The sequence below is a fragment of the Lampris incognitus genome, chromosome 8 (assembly GCF_029633865.1).
Source record: "Lampris incognitus isolate fLamInc1 chromosome 8, fLamInc1.hap2, whole genome shotgun sequence".
Taxonomy (NCBI): Eukaryota; Metazoa; Chordata; class Actinopteri; order Lampriformes; family Lampridae; genus Lampris; species Lampris incognitus.
In genome coordinates this window covers 29,857,165-29,884,888 of record NC_079218.1, presented here as the reverse complement: position 1 = coordinate 29,884,888, position 27,724 = coordinate 29,857,165, and the positions used below count along the sequence as shown (strand labels likewise).

Sequence of the window (27,724 nt, the reverse complement as noted above, 5' to 3'; positions counted from 1 at the left end):
AACATCCTGTACACTCATGGAACAGACAGACTCAATAAGCATACATGCATCACAAACTTTTACAGACATACAAAATACCATTGCTTTGCATTCATTGTAAGACCAAGACTTATTGAGAGGCTGCACACAACTCCAGCATAATGTTTAGAAAATTACACCAACACTTTACAGAATCGGGGGGGGGGGGTCGGCCATGCGAGTGTGCAGTGACTTACAGGGCTCTCCAACAGTGCTTTCAAAATTCAGATGGATTCCAAGTGCTCATCCACCATTCGTGAAATTCAGCGGGTCTACGACAGATTACTTTACCAGAAAACAAATCGTTTCTCAGCTCCTGCAATTGCTCTCCCCTGAAAAAGTGATTAGTGATTAGATCTGAACGGAAAAGGGACAGGAGGTTCCAGTTCTTTTGCAGAGCGAGCAAGGCTGAAGGAGCATGAAGAGGAGCTGGGCTTGGAGAGCCATATATAAAAAGGGTTCCTGGTATCTCTCACCCATGGGAATGCGGTCCCAGCTGAGCGAGACACAGGTCATTGTAATGCTGTTCAGTTTCTATCAAAAGACCGGTCGTCAGGCTAGCCCAGGAAACTTAACGAAGGGTCTGTGCCTTGCAGAGGAACATTCTGTAGGGAGTTGAAAGTATAAATTATTTATAACAAAATGGTTGACAAGCACACACACACACACACACAACTTCACAAAAAATGGAAAGGATCTGAAAACGTGGACATAAAGTAGCGTATAGAATAACTGTTATTATCATACCTGAAGCGTGTTGTGTAGGATTCGAAGGCGGTGTAATTTTTCATTGAGCAGTGGGTCATTAACACGACGGACAAATGAGCGCTTGTACTCCAGACGGGTGCCTGGCCTCTGGTCTGCTAGCGAGGACAGGCTGGCCTGCTCCAGTGCCCGATACAGGTCACCTAATGAGTCTGCCTGGAGCCTCCTGTCTCGCTCCGATTCTAGCAAGGACACACAATCAGAAACAGAAAACAAACACTCCATTTATTTTACGGTTCGGTTTTTGAGGTCACATCTCCCATTCATTCAATATAAATATATTCTTCTTCACCAAATGCCATAGACTGCAAAGAGAAAGCAAAGATTGGACGCGGCTGGCCCCGAATACCCCTTATCTGTTCGTTTTCAACACTGCCACCTATTGGTACAATTCCTACATTGCACCAGAAATCGAGAAACGCTGATCTGTTGTCGTTGCATGTTGATCACAATGCGTTTTGCAAGGTGGTTGGTTATGCAGCTTTCGGGCTGCTCTTTAAAGTGTATAATTTCATATTTGCCGTCTGTTTTTGTGCCCTGTCTTGGTCTTTAAAGACAGTAGTGGAGAAAGTGGATGGTAGAGAAACAGACAAACGTGGACAAGGAGAACAGGCCTTCGGGCATATTTCTTTGTCCTGTTGAGAATTTAACATTGATGTGGTCTGAAAGGATTCCTACTTGCCTCAACCACCAAACCACGCCAAGGGGTGTGACATCTCTATGGGGGGGGTGGGCAGACAGACGTTGGGAGAAAGAAAGAGAGAGAGGGGGGGAGGAGAGGGCGCGAAAGAGCTCTTGGACTGCCAAGAAAAATCAGTGTCAATTAGGACACTAAATTTCACCATACTTAAAGGACTGTCCCACGGGTCTATTGGGGGAGGCTTCGAAACGAAAACCAATAATGCAGCAATCATCGGTGAGAATTCAACATCTGATGCTTACTGGGTCCGGCCAATGTCTTATAGCAACCTCGCCTTCTCAAAACCAATTCATTATGACCCCTGCTGTGGCAGAAGATGTGAAAATGTGTTAAGTTTTTTGTTTTTGTTTTTTGGTGTCTCACCTATGTCTCTGGCCTGGTTGAAGCGATGGTGCTGGGGCTCTCTGTGCTCCGATGAACCAGCAGCAGCTGCCAAGATGGCATGAAGCCCGCTGTCCCGCGGTAGAGTGAAGCTGCGGGGTTTCCCACCAGTCTCTGCAGTGACACTGGGGTTGAGGGGCACAGGCAAAGGTCCATATTGGTCTTGCAGCAGCAGGCTGCGTTGTGTAGGTAGCGTGGACTGCCTGCGATATTCTACAGGCAGCGGCCCTCTGTCATCATGGAGTAGAGCACCCTCCACAGGAAGTGTCTGCAGGTAGTGCAACCTTGTATTGGCCAAGGGTGTCTCTACTAGGTTCTGCCACGAGTTGCGATGGCTGCCGGACTTCGGGCCAGGGGAGACTCCATCATTGTTGCTGCCTTCCTGAAGCTCGGGGTGGTACTCGTCGTGAGAGGAGCGTGACTGAAACGTCTCAGAGGAGGAGAGATGGCCACGTTTGGGCTCCAGGTAGGGACTCACCTTAACACATGAGACCATTGGCACAAAACAGCAATGGAAGTATAAGACTATAACAGCAAGAGGTTCATTACTATCTATTGAAACGGTGGCAAACAGAGACTCACTGAAGAGGGTCTGGGGTAGGTGTCATAAGGAGGTGGTGGACTGTCCTGTTTCAGCATTGAAGGCAAATCCATGTCCTCATGATCACTCTCGCTCCAGTAATCTGGTGTGAATAAAAGATGTTTAATCATCAGTGACAGTGTCATAAATATGGAAGGATAGGGCCTCAGCAACTCGGCAATCATTATATAGTAATAAAGGAGTAGTGCTTTTAATATTACAAAGAAAAAAAACAGACAACAAAATAAATCGGCTCATTGGGAGATTCCTGTTTGAAATTACAAGTGATGGTGCACATAGCTCTGGATATGGCATGGCATCACAGTTTAAGGTGTTAACAGGTTCAAAGGACAGTTAAAATACCAGTTGTGAGTCAGCTGAAGCAAATTTGAATACCATCAAGTGCAGACTAGATGACAGAACTCTACAATTATTTCTCATAAATGAGTCAAGTTTGACTCTAGAACACACTAAAAGTAACGCCGAGACGTCCTGTTACAAGGTTTTAAAGATTTCCTGCAGTCTTCTTCTGAGGGCCCTTTGAGGGGATGCATCATCTGTTGAAGTGCTGTGAGGGACATTTACCCATGCCCATTCTCACCTTGGTCCTGTTGAATCCTGTCCTGATCCGAATAGCCAGCCACGGCCATGGTGAGACGGCTCAGCCACCTGAGGAGGACATCAGCTGTAACACCAACGAGGTGGCACTCCAACATCTTTACAGATATCTCATGTCAATGCATGTCACATCAGCTCACTTGGTCGTGACACTAGCCCTGTCCCAGCATGCACTGTGTCTCACCCTCAGGTTACACTAAACACCAGCAACTAATGGCAACTCCGCCCCATCAACTTACCGAACCATGTCGTCGACATTTTCTGCTGCGAAGTAGAAGCTCTTTATTTTTGGATGACAAGCCTTGAATGCACTGAAAGATATTAAAAGGTATATTACTGGAGCATACTACCAGACAATTTGTTGAATAAGAAGAAAATGATTGGCTTTCTTTAATTGTTTTATCACAACTCACGCAGATACCAACTACAACTCACAAAGCCCTCAGGTGACTCGTGTTCATGCAGACGAGCTAGTTGTGCAACGTTATCTCTATGCTTTCTATATTGTCTCCAAATTCTATCCAAATTATCAGCCGTGGAAATTTAGGTCATGTTAGAAGTCTTTGTTTTAGTTAGAAGGACATAATAAACATGAAATTATCCATTCCCATCAAAAAGTTAAGAGCCATTCTCATTTCATGACTTACAAATTATTGTCCCTATATTATTTACCAACTTGTACTACCACGTATACATTACTTCTAAATTAATTAAGTTTCCTTTATTAATCCCCTTGGGGAAATTCATCCATCCATTCTCTGAATCGCTTATCCTGCTCTCAAGGTTATTAGGTAGTTCACAATTCAAATGCATTCTGTTTATCAGTCCAGTGTTTATTGTTAATAATATATTTTGTACAGTTAAGACAGGCAGTTTTTACCTGGCAAAAGTAGGATCTCATAGGATTACCTATATATGGACTATTCACAACATTCTAGCTCCACAAGTAATGTGAAATGAGTGTCTTCTTCAGGAAGAGTATTGAAAAACATTTTCTTCACTTTGGGAAACTAGTACCCAGTATTACAACCTCTTAGTAAACATTAGATCAAGTCAGCACTCACAACTTCCTTTTGCTTTCTGTGGCACGATCAATCTTGAACTCTGGGAGGTTTACAAAGCCCTCTGCCTTTTCGTCCTGTGAGAAATATGATGAGCTTTAATCAGTCAGACTCTCATGCATTCTGATGCAGACAAAACTTCTGAACTATGATAGCCACAGATTTACAAACTGCTTTGTGCCCTCTTTTTCCAACTGAGAAACCAATACTTCAGTTTGACACATACTCACCTCCTCATTCATGTACCAGTACAGGCAGGTGTCTTTCAGGATGAACCAGTACTTCTTCCATCTCTGTGAGAAATAGCTTTTAGCGTCTTTCTTTTTCCACAGCCAGCCCTCACAGTCTGCCTGGCCCAAATCCTTACAGGAAATGCGCCGCTTGCTGATTGAAGACAGCGGGCTTCCAGCTGCATGGGATAATAAATGGTCAGAAGTGAGACTAGGAGTCAAAATATTTATTTTATGATGTGGCTTTCATATCTTGCTGTTTCAGGAAAAGAAAGTGCTCAGAGAAATGCACCTTACCTTTACTTTTCTTCTTTGACCGTGAGAGCAGTGATGACCGTTCAAACACCTGCGAAATGAGAGGCAGCGGGTTTTCTTCTCTTTTTTCAGTCATGTCAGATTTTTTTTTAACCTGATTGCAAATCAGTTGCCCCCTGAGATTCTAATAAACATCTGAAAGCCACTAGATGCAGAGTGACCCAGTGCTGCTTGTTTAGTTTCCATCTTCAACTCTACCTCATCATAATAAATTAGATTTTCATATATGTATTGCCAATGGACTTACATGGTACAGTGAGGCGGAGTCAGAGCTGGATGTAGATTGGGATACTTCCATCTGTAGGGCAGGGACAAGTGTATAGTGGGTAGGACTGCCTCCCTTTTCACTCCTCTTCCTACTCTGGTTCAAACTTCGTCCCATCAGGTACTCCTCCCCCTGGCCCTTGTCCTCACTGGGATACCGCAGCAAGGAGTTCTCTAGATGGGTACAAACACGGGAAATCCCTTTACTGCACCCGATTCATCAGAGTGATCTTCGTGAGTACAGCATGGTCATTTACACACAGTTTACAATCTAAATGCTTTTTACAGCGCATTTTATGTGTTGCATCATGAGTTACAGCACAAGATAGTTCTGTACATGGTGTGCTAATGACAGCTTGGCTAACAACAGATAAATGTTTGGCACGTAAGCTTAGCCATTCAAACCATTGTTTTTGACTTTGAACCAAGGTCTGAAGCAACAGAGTGTCAGTCAAACATTTTTATTCAGTATCACATGCCCCCCCCCCAGTCGAGACTGAAGAAGAGAAGCCAAAATGGAGGATGTATTGAATCGTGTTGTCCCCCCACCCCGAGTTGTATTATACTACTTTGTTATCATTCAGCAACTGAAATAAGAAGGAATTAGCATAGTGACAGGTCAGCAAAGTATATGAATTCTGTGGTAAGTTTTCAATTTGTTTTGAAAACACCGAGTTGTTGTTGCTTAATGCCAGTGCTAATGCTGTATAGGCTGATGGTGTCGTCAGATGAACTTGTTGGTATGAAGCTGTGCTGCTGCTTCAGTTACATGGTAGCATTACTTCTTTTGGTGGGAAAGCAGCGTTAGAAGCGGCACTCAGTTGGTGGATTTTGCTAGCATGCTTAAAAGCAGAAGGTATACCTGATCTGCGTGGTCCCCTTGTCCCCCCCCTTTTCCACTCCATTGTACCATGGCCAATTACCCCACTCTTCTGAGCCATCATGGTCACTGCTCCACCCCCTCTGCCAATCCAGGGAGGGCTGCAGACTATCACATGCCTCCTCCAATACATGTGGAGTAGCCAGCCACTTCTTTTCACCTGACAGTGAGGAGTTTCGCCAGAGGGACGTAGCATGTGGGAGAATCACGCTATTCCCCCCAGTTCCCCCTATTCCGCCCTGAACAGGCGCCCTGACCAACCAGAGGAGGCGCTAGCGCAGCAACCAGGGCACCTGGGCACATACCTACATGCGGCTTCCCACCCACAGACATGGCCAATTGTGTCTGTAGGGATGCCCGACCAAGCCGGAGGTAACAGGGGATTCGAATCACCGATCCCCGTGATGGTAGGCAATGGAATAGACCGCCACGCCACCCGGACGCCCCATCCCCTTGAGGAAGGGGCCGGACCGGTGACCAACAACCAGCGACTGACAAGCAACCAGGCCTTCCCTTTTGCATTACAAATTATGATAATGCAGCTTTTTAAGATCATATATGCCACGGTGTTCATACACAGCTAAAATGAGCTTCTCCTCCATTTTGATGAACCCGCTTGGTCATGTCACACAAGGACCAGCTCCAGAGAGGATTGGATAGAATGACAGAGGAAGCACAAGGCGCCCTAAGTGTCAGTTTAAAAAAGTTAAAATATTTTCAACGCCTCTTCTTGGAGCATGCAAATTAAAAAAAAAAACATGAGAAGTTAGGCAAAGGAGACGCAAGGCTCATTGTTTCACTGAAATAAATGAAAAGCAGTCGCACATGCAAGGTACAAAACTGCCATCTGAATGCACCCTTACTAAACAGCTCTCAGAACAACACTGATGATGAATCGTTATTGTAGCGAATTCAATGGGCAGCCGGGAACTGTCGCAGCCGGGACGCGAACACGGGTCTCCCGCACCACGGGCGACTATGTTAACCAGTCGACTAAAGGGTCCGACCCGTTAGCCAAGGGCTAGTGGGTCTATTTAGCCGTGCACATTACAATATTTGTCCAGCAATACAAGTCAGAGGTACGGGGACGGAAGATGTACACGAGTACAGGAGGGTCGCATTCTTGTTCTTTAAAGAGCAGTCGTGAGTTGGCATCAGGCAGGCAGCTGTCAAATATTCAAAGATACTTTCTATTGTAGGTAAATATAGCACCCTCACTTTCATGGAAAAGCCCAAGGGGAAAGTATTTCATCATCCCCCCCTCCCAATTTGAGTAATCAAAACGCACCGCTCCAGGGTAACTTCTTCAAGACTAAAAAAGGAAATTCAAGTCGCATCCTATAGGCTTAACAGAAAGCACAAAACACGTCAACTCTCAGAGGATCTCCTTCAAACAGAGGCAGTGAGAAGAAAATGCACAGAGAGAAAGACGGTGAGAACGAGTTATGAAATAACTAGAAAGCCGTGACAACATAAGCGTAGGGACAGATATGCAGGCAATGACAGAGACAGACAACAGGACTGGACGGGAGGATTTTCCGCATGTTATCATTCTGACAGGCCCTCTTAGCCTTTTGGATCAGACATCTGAGAGGGTGAGGTAAAAGCTCAACCCCTGGCCATATTATGAGATATCCTCCTACTCACATCAGCTCTCTCCCTCTCTCTCACTGTCTCTCTCTCTCTCTCTCTCTCTCTCTTCTCATGTACACTCTGTCTCACGCTTTCTCTGCACCTCAACTGTTTTTCCGTCTCCCTCTTCCTCCCACTCACCCCTCCTTCTCACTCTCTCTCCCTTCTTCTCTCTCTCTGCCTCCCCCCCTTTTCTCTTTCCCTCTTCCTCCCACTCACCTCTCCTGCTCTCTCTCTTCAGCTTTGCTGGGTCTTCATTGTCTCCCACCCAGTTATATTCCACCGGCATTGAGATGGGCCTTAGCCTGCCTGGAGCACAGAGTGTGGGGAAAGTCAATAATATACAGGTAACAATAAACATCAAATGAGCCAAAAGACATCTGAAAAAAAAAACTCACAAATGCAAACATGGCTTTCATGCAAACATTGAATCCGTGGCTCTCACACGAGGGAATAGACCGCAGGGGTGGGCAATCTTATCCACAAAGGGTCGGTGTGGGTGCAGGTCTTTGTTCCAACCAAGCAGTTACACACCTGATCCCACTAATCAACCAGTACAGTCTTTGCTGAGGAACTTGATTAGGAGACACAGGTGTGTAATTGCTTGGTTGGAACAAAGACCTGCACCCACACTGGCCCTTTCTGGATAAGATTGCCCATCCCTGGATTAGAGCAATCAGTTAGTCAGGGGTGGGATATGTTATCCAGAAAGGGCCGGTGTGGGTGCAGGTCTTTGTTCCAACCAAGCAGTTGCACACCTGTGTCTCCTAATCAAGTCCCCCAGCAAAGACTCTACTGGTTGATTAGTGGGATCAGGTGTGTAACTGCTTGGTTGGAACGAAAACCTGCACCCACGCCGGCCCTTTGTGGATAAGATTGCCCACCCCTGGGTGTCCTACCATAGGTGGGAGTGCTTCCTCTGTGAAGCGGTGACAGCCTTTGGTTCTGGTCGTATTCGTAACAGTAAAGAATAGCATCCTCCTCCACCAGAGGGAAGCGCCGCCTGCACTCCTGGTCCAGGTAGGAGTTTGGTGACTCAGAGCCCTTCGCAACCGTGTTGTCAGACTGGGGATCATCACCTGCCAGAATTCCTGTGTCATCTCTGAAAAGAAAGAAAGAGAAAAATAAGAAAGAAATACAACTCAGTGGAGTCTCCACAGATAAGACAACCGAAATACACACAAAAACACACACACACACACACACACACACACACACATATATATATATATATATATATACACACACACACAAAATATAGTTATATTTCATAGGGCGACACTTTGATCAAAGCATGCCCTGTGTATGCACACACACTTATAGGTGTTGTGTTGTGTGTGTCCACCTGGGGGTGTAGGGTTCTGTCGGTGGTGGGGGGATGTAGAGGTCCTGAAGAGCGCAGCTGTCCCTCCTTGAAGGAGTGCTAAGAGTGCTGGTGGATGTGGCGACACTACTGCTGGGGCTCTGAGGAAAGATTGGCTGTGTGTGTGTGTGTGTGTGTGTGTGTGTGTGTGTGTGTGTGTGTGTGTGAGAGAGAGAGAGAGAGAGAGAGAGAGAGAGAGAGAGAGAGAGAGAGAGAGAGAGAGAGAGAGAGAGAGAGAGAGAGAGAGAGAGAGAGAGAGAGAGAGAGAGAGAGAGAGAGAGAGAGAGAGAGAGAGAGAGAGAGCGAATTCTTAGTTGCTCAGTTACAACCAAATGATTTAGACTGTGTGTCTCTACCATGACCTGAGAAGTGTACGTTTAAAGAAAAACATCCGTATTTCTAAACCTAAACCTTATCTTCCTGTTGTTAGGTGTCAAACCGAGGGATGGCTTGCAGAATCTGTTAAACTGATTTATGACTGAACAAGCTCGCTTCAGCCGACTGCTGCTCACCAACCTGCAACATACAGTAATCCTTTGAGCTAACAGAGCTTGCCAAATAACATCTACTAAAAGGGCTCTTTTTTAGCACCAACAGGCTCAGACTGTTTTGAAAGGAGTCTACAGAGCCTTCGCCACGAATTGTATAGATATCAGTCTAACCCGGGGCAGAAGTCTCACTTTGTCATCAGGCGAGGTGTGAGTTGTTGCAGGAAGACAACAGAGGGAGCATGAGAGAGTTGGAGAGAAGTGCAAAAAGAAAATGCAAAAAAAAGATCTATCATCATTCTGACTGTACTGTACTGGGATTGTCTTAACATTTGTCATAATAGAAGGTGTTTTCAGACACTTCTCAACACATTCTGAGCCTGCTATCCATTGCACCATTTGACTCCTAATGATATGAAAATAGGATTTAGGTTATAAAATACAAGTTTTTCTTTGAGATGTTCAATTTCTTAACAAGTGTGTGAAACCGGGTTGTGTGCCCCTCAGTTATCCCTGCCTTTATCTAGCTGAATCTATCTAGCCGACAGCGTCTGCATCAAGTCGCAGGCAGCATGTGTAAAAATATCTTTGAGATATCATTTGCTTAAGTCCATCCATCAATCCATTATCCAAGCCGCTTATCCCTGTTGGGGTCACGGGATGCTGGAGCCTATCCCAGCAGTCAGTGGGCGGGAGCCAAGGAGACACCCTGGACAGGCCGCCAGGCCATCACAGGGTCAACACACACATTCACACCTAGGGACAATGGCCATCATGGCCGACACACACACACACACACACACACACACACACACACACACACACACACACATTCACACCTAGGGACAATTTTAGCATGGCCAATTCACCTGATCTACATGTCTTTGGACTAAACCAGAGGACCCGGAGGAAACCCACACAGACATGGGGAGAACATGCAAACTCCACACAGAGGACGACCCGGGACGACCCCCAAGGTTGGACTATCCTGGGGCTCGAACCCAGGACCTTCTTGCTGTGAGGTGACCGCGCTAACCACTGTGCCACTGTGCTGCCCTAACTCAGTGTTATTATTCTAATATAGCCAGTATGTTTGCTTAAGTCGTGTCTTTTAAATTAACTCTAGCCAAACCTATTTGTCAGATTTATTATGTTAAAACTAGGGTTGTTAAAGTTAACATGTTAGCACGCAAATAATTTGCAAACCTTAACATGTTAAAAAAATCATGATTAATCGCAACCTATCATGTAATTATCTCACTTAAATATCTTAATCAGTTGACAGTCCTGGTTAAAACAGGAAGTCCCCAGACTCAATTATTTCATTTGGTTAATTATTGCCCATGAAACCAGAATGCAAGTGCAAACGGCATATGTCCCAGGATGTCCAGGGTGTCTCCCTGCCTGCCGCCCAATGACTGCTGGGATAGGCTCCAGCATCCCCGTGACCCTGAGAGCAGGATAAGCCGTTTGGAAAATGGATGGCTGGATGGATAATAATAATAATAATAATATATCCATCCATCCATTATCCGAACTGCTTATCCTGCTCTCAGGGTCGTGAGGATGCTGGAGCCCATCCCAGCAGTCATTGGGCGGCAGGTGGAGAGACACCCAAGGCAGGCCGCCAGACCATCACACAGGGCTGACATATACATACACACACACATATTCATACACCTAGGGACAATTTAGTATGGCAGATTCACCTGATCTACATGTCTTTGGACTGTGGGAGGAAACTGGAGCTCCTGGAGGAAACCCACGCAGACACGGGGAGAACATGCAAACTCCACACAGAGGATGACCCGGGATGACCCCCAAGGTTGGACTACCCTGGGGCTCGAACCCAGGACCTTCTTGCTGTGAGGTGACCACGCTAACCACTGCGCCACCATGCCGCCATAATAACGTATAATATGAAAAGCGTTGGAAATACGTTTTAAAATACAAGACAAATTCATTACTGTTTAAATTATGCTGGAACAGCTTATCAAAACAGCAGTAGGTCAGCTAACCATCAAAATTGCCAGAAGATGTTCTCCATCAATAAACCAATGCACAGCTGATTCATAGCAGTGCACAAGTCTAATGTTATCTGCAATAACTTCAGAAGATACCTAGATGCATATTTTAGTAATCTGTCACATTATGGAACAATGCTCATACCTACGTTTGACCTTATTTCATTTAAAATAGCGAGAGGAACAATAACTGAATTTAGGTTAAAAAAGTGGGATGTTAAAGGAATTATGCGGTGGGGATGCAGACAAGAAGACAGAGAAGCAGAGACTGGGAGAGGGAAGATGCAGGAGGGAGGAGGCAGAGTTTCGTTGTGCTCTAGTTGGTCAGGGCCCAAGGCAGAGGGAAGAAGCACTTACCACGGCACTCGGTGAGAGGCAGCGCTACATTAACATATACCCTCCTTATTTCCATCTAGCAGCGACTTATGCTCAAGCACACCTTTCTAATCATAGAGCTTTGGCCAAAATACATCCACACAATGTACTAACTAACTTGAAATGTACAAAGCCTCACATATGCATCACACTGGGGATGTTTATGCTGTGTTTGTTCACCTAACCCATACAATCAAAACATTTTAGTATGTAAGCGATGTTTTGTGAGTGATAATATATGCAAATACTAGAAGCTGCAGTAAAGCGGAATCAAATTCCTTGTATGCATAAGCACTCTTGGCCAATAAGGTCGATTCTGACTCTGATTCTGATGTATATGTCTATTTGCTTTGAAATCATCTATTCCTATTGGTACAAATGTCATACTTTGCCATTCATGTACTAATTTTTTTCCAAATTTTTCTCCCCAATTGTACCCAGCCAACTACCCTACTCTTCCGAGCCATTCCGGTCGGTGCTCCACTCCCTCTGCCGATCCAGGGAAGGCTGCAGACTACCACATTCCTCCTACGATACATGTGGAGTTACCAGCCGCTTCTTTTTACCTGACAGTAAAGAGTTTCACCAGGGGGATGTAGTGCATGGGAGGATCATGCTATTTCCCCCAGTCCCCCCCCGAACAGGTGCCCCGACCAACCAGAGGAGGCGCTAGTGCAGCGACAAGGACACATACCCACATCCGGCTTCCCACCCGCAGACACGGCCAATTGTGTCTGTAGGGACGCCCGACCAAGCAGGAGGGAACACGGGGATTCAAACCAGCGATCCCCGTGTTGGTAGGCAACGGAATAGACTGCTACGCCACCCCGGACGCCCCTTTATGGATTAATTTAGGTTTTTGGTGTTGAGTCTGTACTGTATTATTCCTAATCTGATTACATTCATCAATCTTCATATGCCATGGCAAAAACCTTGAATCTCTGTGGTGCTTAATATGCATAATCATACTGTTTTCCTTTTGTCCCATAATCATTTATCCTGCCCTGCTTTTTTCTGAGTATTTTGACTTAATGTAAAGCACATTGCATTGCATTTTGAATGTATTAAATGTGCAATATAGGTAAAGTTTGATTGACTGATTGAAATGTTGATTGACTCACACACGTGTACAGATGCATGCGCATAACCGTGTGCATGTTTGTGAGCACTAGCATAAATGAAATCTGAGAATGAGGGGGATGAAGGTAATAGTCGTACTTGCAGAGCTAAGGGTTTCCATCTCATGTTCTTCAGAAGAGCAGGAGTGGAGGTCAGCGTGCTCTGTGGGCGCTTCTTCAGTGTCAGAGTTACACCTGAGGGGTCCCCACGTAAGGAGTTCACCAGGTTCTTCAGCTGCCAGCCCACCTGCCACAGACCACCAACAGAGTTAAGAATAGATCAGTACAAGCGGATGCATAAACACAATACATTATCCAAAAAGGTTTTGTGAAGAATTATTAAAAAGAAGAGCCTTTTTTCTTTCCGGAAAATCCTTCTGTGAAGGATGCCATCACTGATTTTGTACCCCGCTCAAATGACGAGCCCTGATATCGACTCCTGACAAAATTAAGCTACACCCATCAGAATCTATGAACACAAAAATGTCCTTACTAACTGCTTTTATTTTGGTGTTTCACTACAGCATCTATGGCCTGCATCGATACAGCACGAGCTCTATGTGATGCAGAGTTCAAACAATGGTGTAATGAGGATTCAAAGATGGGAACATATCAGATTTATCTGTGGTATTGAGTGCTTATGAGTTAGTTATGAAGACTAGATTGGAGTGTCTCTTTATAAAGGCATGTCTGAACAATTTTTTTTGGGGGGCCCCCTCTCTTTCTCCCCAATTTTACTTGGCCAACTACCCCACTCTTCCAAGCCATCCCGGTCACTGCTCTGCCCCCTCTGCCAATCCAGGAAGGGCTACAGACTACCAAATGCCTCCTCCGATACATGTGGAGTCGCCAGCCGCTTCTTTTCACCTGACAGTGAGGAGTTCCCATCCACCCCTGTATGTCTGTGTTATGTTTAGCTGTTGTCTTGTTTCACCTCCTTTTATTGTAAAGCGACTTTGAGTGTTAGAAAAGCGCTATATAAAGTTGGTTTATTATTATTATTATTATTATTATTACACCAAAATGGGGAAATCACAAAAATTTCACTCACAATCTCCTTCTGTACACACTTAAAAAAAGCTTAAATGCCATCAGTTACGATGTTGCTCTTGTTATCATGCTGTTATCATATTATTGTTAATTATGTTGTTCCACATTTAAAAAGATTATAGCAATGAATTTCACCCTGAGTTTGACCTCCTTAGATATACCAAACTAATTAAAAAGAAAAATCCCCAACAAGATCAGCAATGCTAGAACATGATGGCGAGACATTAAAGAAAATCCCTAGGAGTTTCATCTGCTTATTTGAACCATTACAGACCTATACCGATGAATGAACCCTTACATACCCACTGGATTATGTGCACAGACTGACAGTGTCAGCAATGTTTCCTTCATATGAGGTTGGCGTCATGCAGTTTTGAGAGCCAGCCTTTCTCACACATTGACCTTTCTGTATGAAAAGGAGCTCATGTATAAAAAGGAGCTCAGAGTGAGGCAGTCCAGAGGAAACCCTTTCTGGTTAAGGAGGCCGACGTTCCTGGACTCTTCTGTTAAGGACATGATTAACAGGTTCTGCAGTCATCACAAAAAAATCCCTATGAACCATGGCAGCCATAGAGACAGTGTTGGCTGTATAGGTACCATCTGTTACGGATGCAGAGGAGGGAATAAGGGACAGCATGGGATGCATCAAAAGAAAATAAACTCCCTTTCTTATGTAGATGATTGCAATCTCAGAAGAGTCTGCAAACTCTGCAGTGGCCACATTTTAGGCAGATAAACAAAGGCACGCATTCAGGGTTGACTAGATTGTTTGAAATAGTGATGCAGCAATTGTATGGGTCGTGAGGCCAGACAGTGCTCCACTTAAACACAACTAAAACATCACCTGCAAAGAATATCAAACTGAAAAAATTAAACCAGTAAATAATCCAACATCGCTGATCAAATACCTGATAGGTCACGGGCAATGTAAAAAAGTCATCCATCTCTATCAAAGATTAGCCTATTTCAAGACAAAATAGACCACTGCCAGAGATTATAATAATTCATCTTCTCACAACATTCATACATGTGCAGCAGTACTATATAAGCAAAACATACTGCATTTGCATATTGTAAAATATCCATTTAAGCATATTGACAATAAAAAGAAACCACATGTGACTGACCTATGCCTTTAGCTATTACAGCCAACCACATCCTATTTGAGTTAAAGTGGAATGCTTCAACACAGATGATAGATGAGATGCATCAGAATGTCCTATTCTGTAAAATGATGACAATTAACAAATTAAATTTTCTTTTTTTTGCTGCCCTAAATGTGAATTCAGTACCCATGTAGCACAAGTTTGAACGTACATATATATATATATATATATATATATATATATATACAGTGCATCCGGAAAGTATTCACACCCCTTCACTTTCCCCACATTTTGTTATGTTACAGCCTTATTCCAAAATGGATTAAATTCCTTTTTTTCTCATCAATCTACACACAATACCCCATAATGACTAAATGAAAAATATTTTGTAGAAATTTTTGCAAATTTATTAAAAATAAAAAACTGAAATATCAACACGGATACAGGAAAAAAGATTTTAATTTTAATAAAAAAAAAAGATTTTTCCTGTATCCATGTTGATATTCCGCTCCTCATTAGTTGAGCACTCAACACCACTGGTGGTTTCGGAAAAAACGCTATATATACATACATATATATATGTGTGTGTGTGTATGTGTGTGTGAGCGTATGTACTTTTATATATAAATCAATCATACTTTATAGTATATCCCTTACAGCTGTAAAAACACAAGTCTCTTGTTTTGTGATGCCTTAACCCCAAAATCTTCTCCTTGACTTTAAAGCTTGTTTGAATATTGGTTTCAGTTTATCCAACACTGACAGAATTGCCTCTTCATTAAAATAAATCACTCTCTTCAGATAACTTATACCAGCAACAGAGACCACTTGGTATGCCAAAGGTTTATTTAATTTATTCACTGCTACATCTTCTTCCTAAGCATCCTGTTATTGTGTAAGGTGATGCTTCATTGTTCATTATTATAATATCTCATGAATGCCCCTATGGCCAGGAGCCACAGCACAGGCTGCAGCCTCTCTTTACAGTTAATTCAAAATGCAGCTGTACTTGTTCTCCCTGGAAATAAAAAGAATGAACACATTACAATTGTTCTTAGATTTCTGCGTTGGCTCCCTGTCAAAACGAGAATCAAGTTTAAAATTATGCTGCTTGTATACAAAGCTCTACATGGCCTTGTACCTCGGTATATAAAACACATGCTAATTAGACACAAATCAGCAAGAACTCTCAGGTCCAAAGGCAGTGGTCTTTTAAGCACCCCTTGTACTAACTCTAAAGCAGGGGAAGCTGCCTTTTACGCCCCAAGTAGATGGCGCATCCTGCCTGAGGACCTGAGCGAGGCCTCCACACTGAACAGTCTTAAAAGCAGGTTAGAAACCTTACTTTTCACAACAGCTTACGGCTAAATTCTTGGTGTGTGTGTGTGTGTGTGTGTGTGTGTGTGTGTGTGTGTGTGTGTGTGTGCATGCATGCTTTGCATATTTTGATATTTGTATATTCTGCTCCGATTCCTGTATAATTGCACTAACATCTGTTGATATGCATATTTATTTACTACATTTGCACTTTTATGATTGTGTTGCAATTGTATTATCACTTTATGTTAAGCACGTTGTCTTGCCCTGTGTATGAAATGTGCTATATAAGTAAAGTTTGACTTGACTCTTTACCAATAGCTTGTGTTCATGCCCTACGGCATTGGCCTCCATTGCAGAGGGGAATACTGTAGGGCAGATGTATACCAGCCTTGGTTTTCCCCTCACTTTTTAACCTCTTATGTAAATTGTTGCATGTTATTTGCTTGTAATCTTTGTGTTTTATGTTTTACCATACAGCTGCTTTCTTGGCCGGGTCTCTCTTGACAAAAAAAAATGTAATCTTAATGGGATTACCTGGTGTAATAAACAAAAAAACAACAAAAACAGTTGTCTGGTATTGTTGTAGGCTCTGGTGTTATGAACAATAAGATGTCATGAATGTAATCCACTTTTGATGGCTGCAAAAAAAAAATGCTGTCCATAGACACAATGGGCCTAACTGCTTTAACATTCTCTAAACTTTCTCTTCAATTTGTTTTTATGAGAACTGCCAAAATTAAATCAACACCGGATTGATGAAATGTTCTTACCCACACAAATTTGCTCTGAAATGTGTGTTGAATGTTGAATGCCAACCATCTGTGAATTGAATACATGTGCCTGTAAAGTTTTAAAATAGGAAAGTTAATTTCGTGACAAGACCACATAAGAACAGCTGGTTTTGAGTGCAAAAAAACAACAACAAAAATGAAAGGGAGTAATCTAATCTTTACATCGAGACATACTCCATGTAAAGGAGCGAAAAAGAAAGGGTGCCGCTGTCAGATCTGGCATAAAATAATGTCTTACCAATTCTAGTTATGCGAATGTGCAGTGTGTGGGAGCTGTCTATGTCAGATAGGCTTGCTTCTACCCAAGTCCTCCTGTTTGCAGCTGCACTAGTAACTGACAGACATGCAAAAGATTTTCTAAGAACTGACAAAAGTAGTTCCTTCACGAGTTATTGGTTTTAATACATCTGGACAGCCAATACCATGCATGCATGCATGTTTTAGAGCTATAAGTTCTTTGTTTTGTAAAACAGTCAATCTACTCTAGCATATTGATACAATGTTAATATACCTCAGTTTTAGTATATTTTCATTTTCCTTGTATGATTTATCTCCCTGCCCATCTGTAAAAACAGGGGTTGAAATGACATACGAAAGTACAAGTGTTGGTCTACCAGGGGCACAGTTCAACAGTCTGAGCGGCTTCACTGCCCCTGGTACACCATTTTTTCTTAGCCAAAATTTCTACGTCTGTATTTGCCCAATCCTAATATGTTGCACTCTGCATTTTACTGATTTAGTTCATTCAGCTGGCTTTTGAAGAAATACTGATGAAGCAAAAGCACCCCTTCTTTTCCTGGTGTTTTTATTATCATAGTTTTAGAGGCCCAATGATCTGTTATTGACTGTTACTGTCTGCTAGACATCCTTCCGCTACAAGATCAAGCCTAAAGCCCATTTTCCAATCTGCCATTATTTCATACTGTGCATCCTATATTTGTATTTGTGAACCCATCTGGGTCTTTTACTGTTATTCACTGATGAGTAGGGATTAATGAATCAATAATAATTCATGAATAGATGATCAGATTCTATTTCATAAGGTCAAATTTAACGACTGACTAATCACATTAATCACTTTGACTTGAGGCATGCCATTATAGCAGCTATTTCTCTCGCATGCATGCATTGGGAGGCATCATTCTGAAGAAATGATGTTATATTTGAACTCTCCACTAATGGGAGCCTTTCACAGTAGAGAATGTTGCACACTTTAGGAATGACATTGAAAATCCCAACACTATTGTATTTAAAACGTAGTTAAACACACAAAGTGTAGTTTAGGATTGGAGAACTTAGTAAGGCTTTATTAAACCACAATTATCATTTTAGCACAACCTGCATATCTTGATTATGTGCCTTACTGGCATCAATCTGCTTTGACCTGTCTGTCAGTACCCCTGTTGGTACCACTCAAATGTTTCCATAAGCCTCCTATTGCATTCAGGATGACAAGTATTGTTTTCTTTTTAAGGTCATTTGCACAGTTGCCTTTTGATAGTTGATTTATGCCTAATAAAAGAAAGCACTAACAAGAGTAAAAGTTGATGAAAGCTATCTTAATAGTCATCCCTACTTGTGATTCATGTTTCATTGATGCTCTTGGAAAAACAAGGGGTACTCTTCCTTTTCTGAGCCTGTGGGAGTATTTCAAGCATACTGACCAAACCCCAGCTGTGTACTCCTAGTCCATAACAGCCGCAGAAGGCTCTACCATCAATCATCTCGACAAGCTGTCATATGGTCTTTACCTTATTTACAGTTGTTGGGTCTCCCCCTCCCCTTTCTTTTCACAGAAACAAGACATATCTCTAAGTGTTTACCATTACACAATCCTTTGTGGTACAGAATGCAGGTTTACAATCGAGAGCTTATTATAGTACCCTGTAACGGCCAAGTTGAGCCTTTTTTTCAGTCAGTTAATTCCTGTATCAACTAAGGGTCAGTTTGCCTGCTTGGACAAAGAGTTCCTAGACTATGCTTCAGTTATTGTAGGGAAAAATAATAGTTGGTAGTATTTTCTACTTCTAGGCCTGTTTAACAGTCACTATTTGGATAGTTTTATCATCATTATTATTATCTAATCATAATAATAAACAAAGCTTTCAAAGTTATACAGTAATAATAAATCAATCTTATATATAGCGCTTTTCTAACACTCAAAGTCGCTTTACAATAAACGGGGTGAAATAAGACAACAAATAAACATAACATAGACATACGGGGTGGATGGGAAGGGGGGCTACGAGAGGGAGAAGCAGCAGCCACACGACGCCAGCAGTACTCTCCGACTTAAACAGATACAACATTGATTTTCTGTAGGGGTTTACTCCCGTAGCCTATTCCTCTCCCAAGGTATCCACTAGGCAGTGGCACTATTTAACCCATAGCTGGGGTTATATCACATTGTCATAGTTATATCATAGTTACATCACATTGTGGGTGTAGCTATTCAATGGCAAAAAGCAGAAGATTGTGATTTTACAGGAAAGCTCCCAAGTGTGAAGTATGTAACTGCGAGAACGTGAACCAGCGTCGTGCTGCTAAAGAAGGTGTGTAATGCGAACACCGTTTATAGATTATAAGAGGTTAAAAATATGCACAAGACTACAACTTATGCACACACAAAGAAACATATAAATAAACTAGTGATGCGCAGGTTGACTCAAGGTTTGCGAGACCTGCAGTTTACCCGTGCCACCTGTGGGCGCAGGTCAAAAGAAAATGTATGTGAAATTCAGATGGGTCATGAGTGAGTCAGGTTTATGCAACAAAAATAAATTTTGAATATGAATAATTTTGCAATCAATATCCTTAAGATACCTAAGGTGTTTTTATTCAGATGATTTGTCCTGACCTGTCTTGACCTGTGAAAACAGCCTACGCATGCATGCGTGCGGTGCGGCGCATGATCAGTCATAACAATGGCAGCAGATTGAGAGTCTTTTCCATTCTTTTGGCCGTTTCAATTATACCATAATGCACAGTTGCACAATACATGTAGAGTTTCAGCCCAATTTAAAGAGTTCTTGTTTTCATTGTAGGCTTAGTGTCTTCACAGCCTAACAGCACATGAAATGAGCATATCTGATCTGTTCAATCTGTAACACAAACATAGTAAGATTAGACAGTTATTCTGTGTTTCAACAATATGCCTAAACAGCCAAATATCATATACCGTAGACTATTATATATTCTACAATTTATTTTAGCCTAACAAACAGGTTAATTTTTTCCCCCCTCTTTCTCCCCAATTGTACCCATCCAATTACCCCAATCTTCCGAGCCATCCCGGTCACTGCTCCACCCCCTCTGCCGATCCGGGGAGGGCTGCAGACTACCACATGCCTCCTCCGATACATGTGGAGTTGCCAGCCGCTTCTTTTCACCTGACAGTGAGGAGTTTCGCTAGGGGGACGTAGCACGTGGGAGGATCACGCTATTCTCCCCTGCTGCCCCCCCCCCCCCCCCAATTGGGCACCCCGACCGACCAGAGGAGGCACTAGTGCAGCGGCCAGGAAACATACCCACATCCGGCTTCTCACCCATAGACACGGCCAATTGTGTTTGTAGGAACACCCGACCAAGCCGGAGGTAACACAGGGATTTGAACCGGCAATCCCCGTGTTGGTAGGCAACGAAATAGACCACCATGCCACCCAGACACCTAAGGTTAGACAATTATTGTTTTCATTAGTCTCTTCATAGCCTTACAGCCTATCAATCTGATCTGTTTAATCTGTAACACACACCCACACACAGTAGGCTTAGACAGTTATTCTGTGTTTCAACAATACGCCTAAACAGCCAAATATCATATGCTGTAGGCTATTGTATAGTCTACAATTTATTTTAGCCTAACAAACAGGTTAAATTTTAAGCATTTGAAAGTAAAAAGTTAGGAATAGCAGGTTGCGGTTTTGGGTGGCTCCCGAGCTGATCTGCGCATCACTAATAGACACTGACAAATACATTACACGAGTACCCAGAGGCTTTGTTAAACAGAGGAGGGTTTTACCACTGTCTGATGATTGACCTGGATGACTTCATCTCCAGCATGGATTTTCTTACAGCGGTCAGCCAGGGACTAATAGATGGAACAGACAGAATTGAAAACACACTATGTTTGATACCACTCATGTTTACTCTTATCAGATTTACTGTGATGTAAAAAAAATCAGGAACCAGGAACAAATAGGGACACGCCTCACCCCGTATACTACAGGCAAGGAGAAAAATAAACCTATACTTACGCCTTCTGTTGTCCCAGTGATCACATGCAAACCATCATATGTTGATTTGATATACATGCCCTGTAGAAAGAGGAACAAAATCCCGTTTGCATTTAAAGGAAAAATCAAACGCAATCACAGTCGGACATCAGCATGATGCAAGCACAGAGCTCATCAAAGACACTCACATGCAGAGCAGATCAGAGTCAAATAGTATTTTTAAACCTTAGCGTTTCATTTGACTTGCTTAGAATAAATATGAGTAGGATTTGCTGCATGATATAACACAATGTGCACTGAAGAGTTTCAGTAAATTTATTATATTTTTCTTTCTGGATGACAAAATACCTACTGTAATATTTCATAAGTTGCCCTGACATTGTAAACTGTGCTCCGGGCAGAGTGAGATACACTACCGTTCAAAAGTTTGGGATCACCCAAACAATTTCGTGTTTTCCATGAAAAGTCACACTTATTCACCACCATATGTTGTGAAATGAATAGAAAATAGAGTCAAGACATTGACAAGGTTAGAAATAATGATTTGTATTTGAAATAAGATTTTTTTTACATCAAACTTTGCTTTCGTCAAAGAATCCTCCATTTGCAGCAATTACAGCATTGCAGACCTTTGGCATTCTAGCTGTTAATTTGTTGAGGTAATCTGGAGAAATTGCACCCCACGCTTCCAGAAGCAGCTCCCACAAGTTGGATTGGTTGGATGGGCACTTCTTTGAGCAGATTGAGTTTCTGGAGCATCACATTTGTGGGGTCAATTAAACGCTCAAAATGGCCAGAAAAAGAGAACTTTCATCTGAAACTCGACAGTCTATTCTTGTTCTTAGAAATGAAGGCTATTCCATGCGAGAAATTGCTAAGAAATTGAAGATTTCCTACACCGGTGTGTACTACTCCCTTCAGAGGACAGCACAAACAGGCTCTAACAGGTACTATTTAATGAAGATGCCAGTTGGGGACCTGTGAGGCGTCTGTTTCTCAAACTAGAGACTCTAATGTACTTATCTTCTTGCTCAGTTGTGCAACGCGGCCTCCCACTTCTTTTTCTACTCTGGTTAGAGCCTGTTTGTGCTGTCCTCTGAAGGGAGTAGTACACACCGGTGTAGGAAATCTTCAATTTCTTAGCAATTTCTCGCATGGAATAGCCTTCATTTCTAAGAACAAGAATAGACTGTCGAGTTTCAGATGAAAGTTCTCTTTTTCTGGCCATTTTGAGCGTTTAATTGACCCCACAAATGTGATGCTCCAGAAACTCAATCTGCTCAAAGAAGTGCCCATCCAACCAATCCAACTTGTGGGAGCTGCTTCTGGAAGCGTGGGGTGCAATTTCTCCAGATTACCTCAACAAATTAACAGCTAGAATGCCAAAGGTCTGCAATGCTGTAATTGCTGCAAATGGAGGATTCTTTGACGAAAGCAAAGTTTGATGTAAAAAAAATCTTATTTCAAATACAAATCATTATTTCTAACCTTGTCAATGTCTTGACTCTATTTTCTATTCATTTCACAACATATGGTGGTGAATAAGTGTGACTTTTCATGGAAAACACAAAATTGTTTGGGTGATCCCAAACTTTTGAACGGTAGTGTATATACTGAGTGAAATAAAGAATGAGAATTCTGTGCAAATACTGTTTGACACACGTCTGTTGCAGGGAGGCTGACTCAAAGCTTTCGCTAAAAGGGGCTTAAAGTGTATAAAAACACACGCCCGCGCACACATGCATGCACGCACACACACACACACACATACACACACATACACACACACACACACACACACACACACACACACACACACACACACACACACACACAGCTAGTTTCCAAGATGAGTGTAAGAGGTTTATTTTTAGGCCACTTGGACCAGTGTTCTGTTCAGGTTTTATTGAACGGATGAGAGGACTTCCATGCCCTTACATGCATGGGGGGAGGGTGCTTACTGTAGCCCCAAGCCAGATTCTCATGTCTGTGCATAGGTCAGTGCTAAGATGGAGAGGTCCAACAAAGGGTTGATGGTTTCAGAGTGGCAAAGGAAGTGTCTACTCTGCCATTAAACACAAACACTATGTCCCAAAAGTACTGTAAGTGTATAAGCGATCAGTTGTTACACTCAAAAAATGGCAAATTCCAGCTTTCTAGTACCTTGCCCATTTCAAAAGTTGTTGTTGCTGTTTTTTTTAATTCTGTTTCACAAGTCGACTCATATGCCCACTGGCTTATCATAACCCAGTTTGGGGACAGCTCCAATGAGCCTTGAATTACTGGACAAAAACATACTGGTACTTTGGCTACCTATTCTCAGTACTCGGTTGTGGAACGACATAATGACTGAGGTCAAAAGCGCTGACAGTCATCTTTAGTTTATTATATTTTCATCCATAAATGTGTTATGCATTGTGTAAACACAAACTACTCTTTGCATGTACTCTGTCAATTTCAAGCTGCAAAAAGAGGAAAGCATATTTCCTGTGTTTTTCAGTGTGAGAAAAAGTCATTTGGATATGAGATAGTTTTTAAGATGCTGCTTTCAAACCACACCAAAATTAATATACTATTGTGGGAGTGCAGGAATGAGGAGACGGAGAGATCGAGTCGAGTCAATTCCATTTACTCGCCACACAAAACAACACCGATACAGCACAATCTCTCGTGGCAACCAGCTAACCGCTAGCCTGCTGCAAACATGGCTCTACTTCCTGGAAAATTCTAAGCAGTGCCTACGTCAGCAGTCTGAACGTCTGCCTTAAAGGAGCAGCAGCCCATGGTGAATCTATCGTCAATTGTGCATCACCGCACAGGCCCCCCCAGAATTCACCATCACGAAAAAATGCAAAACAGTAATTTAACACATCAGTACTCAGTGAAACACGAACAGCCACCAGGCGAACAGTCCCCAGTGAAACATTCAACGTCTCGGGGGGCGGACCAGGCGGCCAAAACGGCTGCACTGAATGGGTATAGGGGCGGGGGCAGGGGACAGAGCCGGAGCCCGGGCAGGGGCTGAGGCTGGGCTGGGGGCCCGAGAAGGGGGGCGTCCACGCCACGAGGGCAGGGCCAGTTCGACCAGCCCACCCAGGTCCAAATGGGCAGGCTTGAGACGGTCCACCGAGACCCGCTCTGGCTTGCCCCCCATGTCCACCACAAAGTTCTTAGGCCCCGCTTCCAGGATGCGGAAGGGCCCGTCGTAGGGGGGCTGCAGGGGGGTACGGTGGCTGTCGCGGCGGATGAAGACGTACCTGGTCGACAGCAGATTCTTGGGGACATAGGACTGAGGGAGGCAGTAGTGAGATGTAGGGATCGGAGCGAAAGCATTGGCACCATCCCGGGCCACAACCCGATGAGAAGCTGCAGACCAGGGGGCCACAGCGTCTGGGAGAAACTCACCCGGGACACGCAGCGGCTGGCCGTAAATCAGCTTGGCAGACAAGGACTGGAGGTCTTCCTTGGGGGCGGACTGAAGGCCGAGCATGACCCACGGGAGGCGATCGACCCAGTTACTGTCCATGAGGCTGGCACGAAGAGCGGCCTTCATAGACCGATGAAACTACTCACAAAGTCCGTTGCCCTGCAGGTTGTATGCGGTGGTGCAGTGGAGCTTCACCCCCAGCTGCTCCGCGACTGCAGTCCAGAGGTCCAACGTGAACTGTGGGCCCCTGTCGGAGGTGAGGTCAGCCGGCATGCCAAAACGAGCCACCCAGGACCTGACGAACGCCCGGGCCACCTCAGTAGATGTGGTCGATGACAGGGGACCAGGTTCCGGCCACCTGGTGGTCCTGTCCACCATGGTGAGAAGGTGAGTGAACCCGTGGGAGGGGGGCAGGGGGCCCACCAGGTCCACATTCACATGGTCAAAATGCCTCTCAGGCACCAGGAATGGCGCCAAGGGGGCTTTGGTATGACAGTGTACTTTGGAACACTGGCATGCCACGCAGGAGTCAGCCCAGACCTTGACATCCTTCCTGAGGCCGGGCCAGACGAACTTGGCCCCCACCAGCTTAGTGGACGCCTTCACACCTGGGTGGGAAAGGCCATGGATAACGTCAAAAACACGGCGCCGCCAGCCAGTGGGCCCAAAGGGGCGGGGCTGGTCCGTGGAAACATCGCAGAGGAGCGTGGCGTTGGTGCTGTCAAACACCACATCCTCCAACTGCAGCCCCATAGCGGCCGTCCGCTAGGCCTGGATGTCCACATCAGCGTCTTGGTCTGCAGCCATGGCAGCATAATCGAGTCCCAAGTGAACGGACCCTGCCACTGCCCGGGAGAGGCAGTCAGCGACCAAGTTGTCCTTGCCAGCCACATGCCAGATATCCGTGGTAAACTCCGAGATGCCAGAGAGCTGACGCTGTTGGCGCCCGGACCACAGCTCGGAGGTCTTGGCCATGCCCTATGTCAGCGGCGTGTGGTCAACAAAGGCAGTGAAACGGCGGCCTTCTAACAGGAACCTGAAGTGTCGGGTGGCGAGGAAGAGACCCAGGAGCTCCCGGTCGAAAGTGCTGTACTTTCACTCGTTGTCCTTAAGTTGTTTGCTAGGGGGGCAAGGGGCTGCCAGGCACTGCCCACCCACTGTTCGCACACCGCCCCAACCGCATAGTCAGAGGCGTCAGTCGTGAGGGCAGTCGGGGCAGTGAGGGACGGTGCACCAGCAAAGCGGCATTGGCCAGCGCAGCCTTGGCGTCGTCGAAAGCTTCGTCCATCCCTGGGGACCAGTCTACCCCGCCCTTGGCTTCCTTGCCCCGCAGGGCCTCGTACAAGGGCTGCATGCGGTGAGCTGCGTGGGGAATGAACCTGTTATAAAAGTTCACCATGCCCAGGAACTCCTGCAGGGACTTCACAGTGAGGGGGCGTGGAAAACTGGTGACGACATCCACTCTGGCAGGAAGCGGAACGGCTGGCCGAGAAAGTCGATGGACGACAGGCCAAACTGGCACTTGGCTGGGTTGACTATGAGTCCATGCGCACTGAGCAGCTCGAACAACTGCCGGAGGTGTGTCAGGTGCTCCTTCGCGGATGCGCTGGCCATGACAATGTCATCCAAGTAAACAAACAAGAACGGCATATCCCGTAGCACAGAGTCCATCAGCCGCTGGAACATCTGCACTGCCCCCTTGAGACTGAAGGGCATCCGCAGGAACTTGAAGAGTCCAAATAGCGTGATGACCGCTGTCTTGGGCACATCCCGAGGGTGGACCGGTACCTGGTGGTAGCTCCGCACCAAATCTACTTTAGAAAGATGGTGGCACCCGCCAGGTGGGCGGAGCAGTCCTGTGTGTGCGGGATGGGGTACCGGTCAGGTGTTGTGGCGTTGTTCAGGCAACGAAAATCGCCGCAGGGGCGCCAACCACCGTCAGCCTTAGAAACCATGTGGAGGGGGGAGGCCCACGGGCTGTCCGAGCAGCGCGTGATGCCGAGGCATTCCATGGTGGCAAACTCCTCTTTGGCGACTGCGGGCTTAGCTGACTCGATGCGCCGAGCACGTGCGTAGACCGGGGGGCCGTCGGTGGCAATATGGTGCTCCACGCCGTGCTTGGCCACTGCTGATGAGAACGTAGGTGTGGTGAGGTCAAGGAACTCTGCGAGCAGTCATTGATACGTATCTCCGGCGGCCAGCATGTTTGACAGGCCGAGCGTCCCTGCACCTCCCAGTGTGCACGGGTATGGAGCGAAAGAGACAGCATCAATCAAGCGACAGTTCGTAACATCCACCAGCAGCCTGAAGGCGTACAGGAAGTCCGCGCCCAGGAGGGGAACCGACACTGCAGCCATAACGAAGTCCCAGCCGAAACGCCACCCGCCGAAACACACCTCCACATACCTGGTGCAGTAGGTACATATGGGCGTGCCGTTTGCGGCATCCATCAGGGGGCCTTGTCCGCCGGCCATGAGGTCCGCGGCCAATTAAGGCAGGATGCTACGCTGAGCACCTGAATCGACCAGCAGCCGCAAGCCAGATAAGGCGTCCTTGATAAACAACAGCCTGCTGTTCTCGCCGACGCTGCTATTGCGCGATGACCCTGGTGTTTCCCTGGACCAGAGGTGTCAAACTCCAGGCCTCGAGGGCCGCAGTGTCTGCAGGTATTTGTTGCAACCGTGCACTACACCACCTGATTTAACTAATTAGCTGGATCAAGGAGGGAAAGGAACTAGTTTAATCAGGTGGTGTAGTGCATGGTTGCAACAAATACCTGCAGACACTGCAGCTCTCGAGGCCTGGAGTTTGACACCCCTGCCCTGGACGCTGAAGCTGCATGGCGGGCGACACTGCTTGGCCCTGGCACCAAACCTGTTGTGGTAATAACACAGCCCACTGTCATGCTGGCGGCAGGCAGCCACCGCAGCCGCGGTGCCCGCTGCATCCTCCAGAGGCGGGGACGAGGTCTGGGTGGGGAGCATCG

General features: G+C 45.0%; 1 protein-coding gene across 1 annotated transcript in view; it reads right to left on the bottom strand.

Moving 5' to 3' along the window:
• Nucleotides 1–575: 575 nt before the first annotated feature.
• Nucleotides 576–27,724, bottom strand: part of LOC130116758 (connector enhancer of kinase suppressor of ras 2-like) — a 61,523-nt gene continuing 34,374 nt past the window's right edge. The window contains exons 7-22 of the mRNA XM_056284793.1: nucleotides 21,333–21,392; nucleotides 21,098–21,166; nucleotides 12,913–13,059; nucleotides 8,763–8,923; nucleotides 8,344–8,549; nucleotides 7,664–7,753; nucleotides 4,916–5,106; nucleotides 4,651–4,699; nucleotides 4,354–4,532; nucleotides 4,127–4,200; nucleotides 3,302–3,373; nucleotides 3,046–3,113; nucleotides 2,447–2,547; nucleotides 1,847–2,342; nucleotides 766–965; nucleotides 576–623 (exon numbers count right to left, since the gene is read on the bottom strand). Coding sequence (XP_056140768.1) covers nucleotides 576–623; nucleotides 766–965; nucleotides 1,847–2,342; nucleotides 2,447–2,547; nucleotides 3,046–3,113; nucleotides 3,302–3,373; nucleotides 4,127–4,200; nucleotides 4,354–4,532; nucleotides 4,651–4,699; nucleotides 4,916–5,106; nucleotides 7,664–7,753; nucleotides 8,344–8,549; nucleotides 8,763–8,923; nucleotides 12,913–13,059; nucleotides 21,098–21,166; nucleotides 21,333–21,392 — 2,211 coding nt within the window. The remainder of the gene's footprint in view (nucleotides 624–765; nucleotides 966–1,846; nucleotides 2,343–2,446; nucleotides 2,548–3,045; nucleotides 3,114–3,301; nucleotides 3,374–4,126; nucleotides 4,201–4,353; nucleotides 4,533–4,650; nucleotides 4,700–4,915; nucleotides 5,107–7,663; nucleotides 7,754–8,343; nucleotides 8,550–8,762; nucleotides 8,924–12,912; nucleotides 13,060–21,097; nucleotides 21,167–21,332; nucleotides 21,393–27,724) is intronic.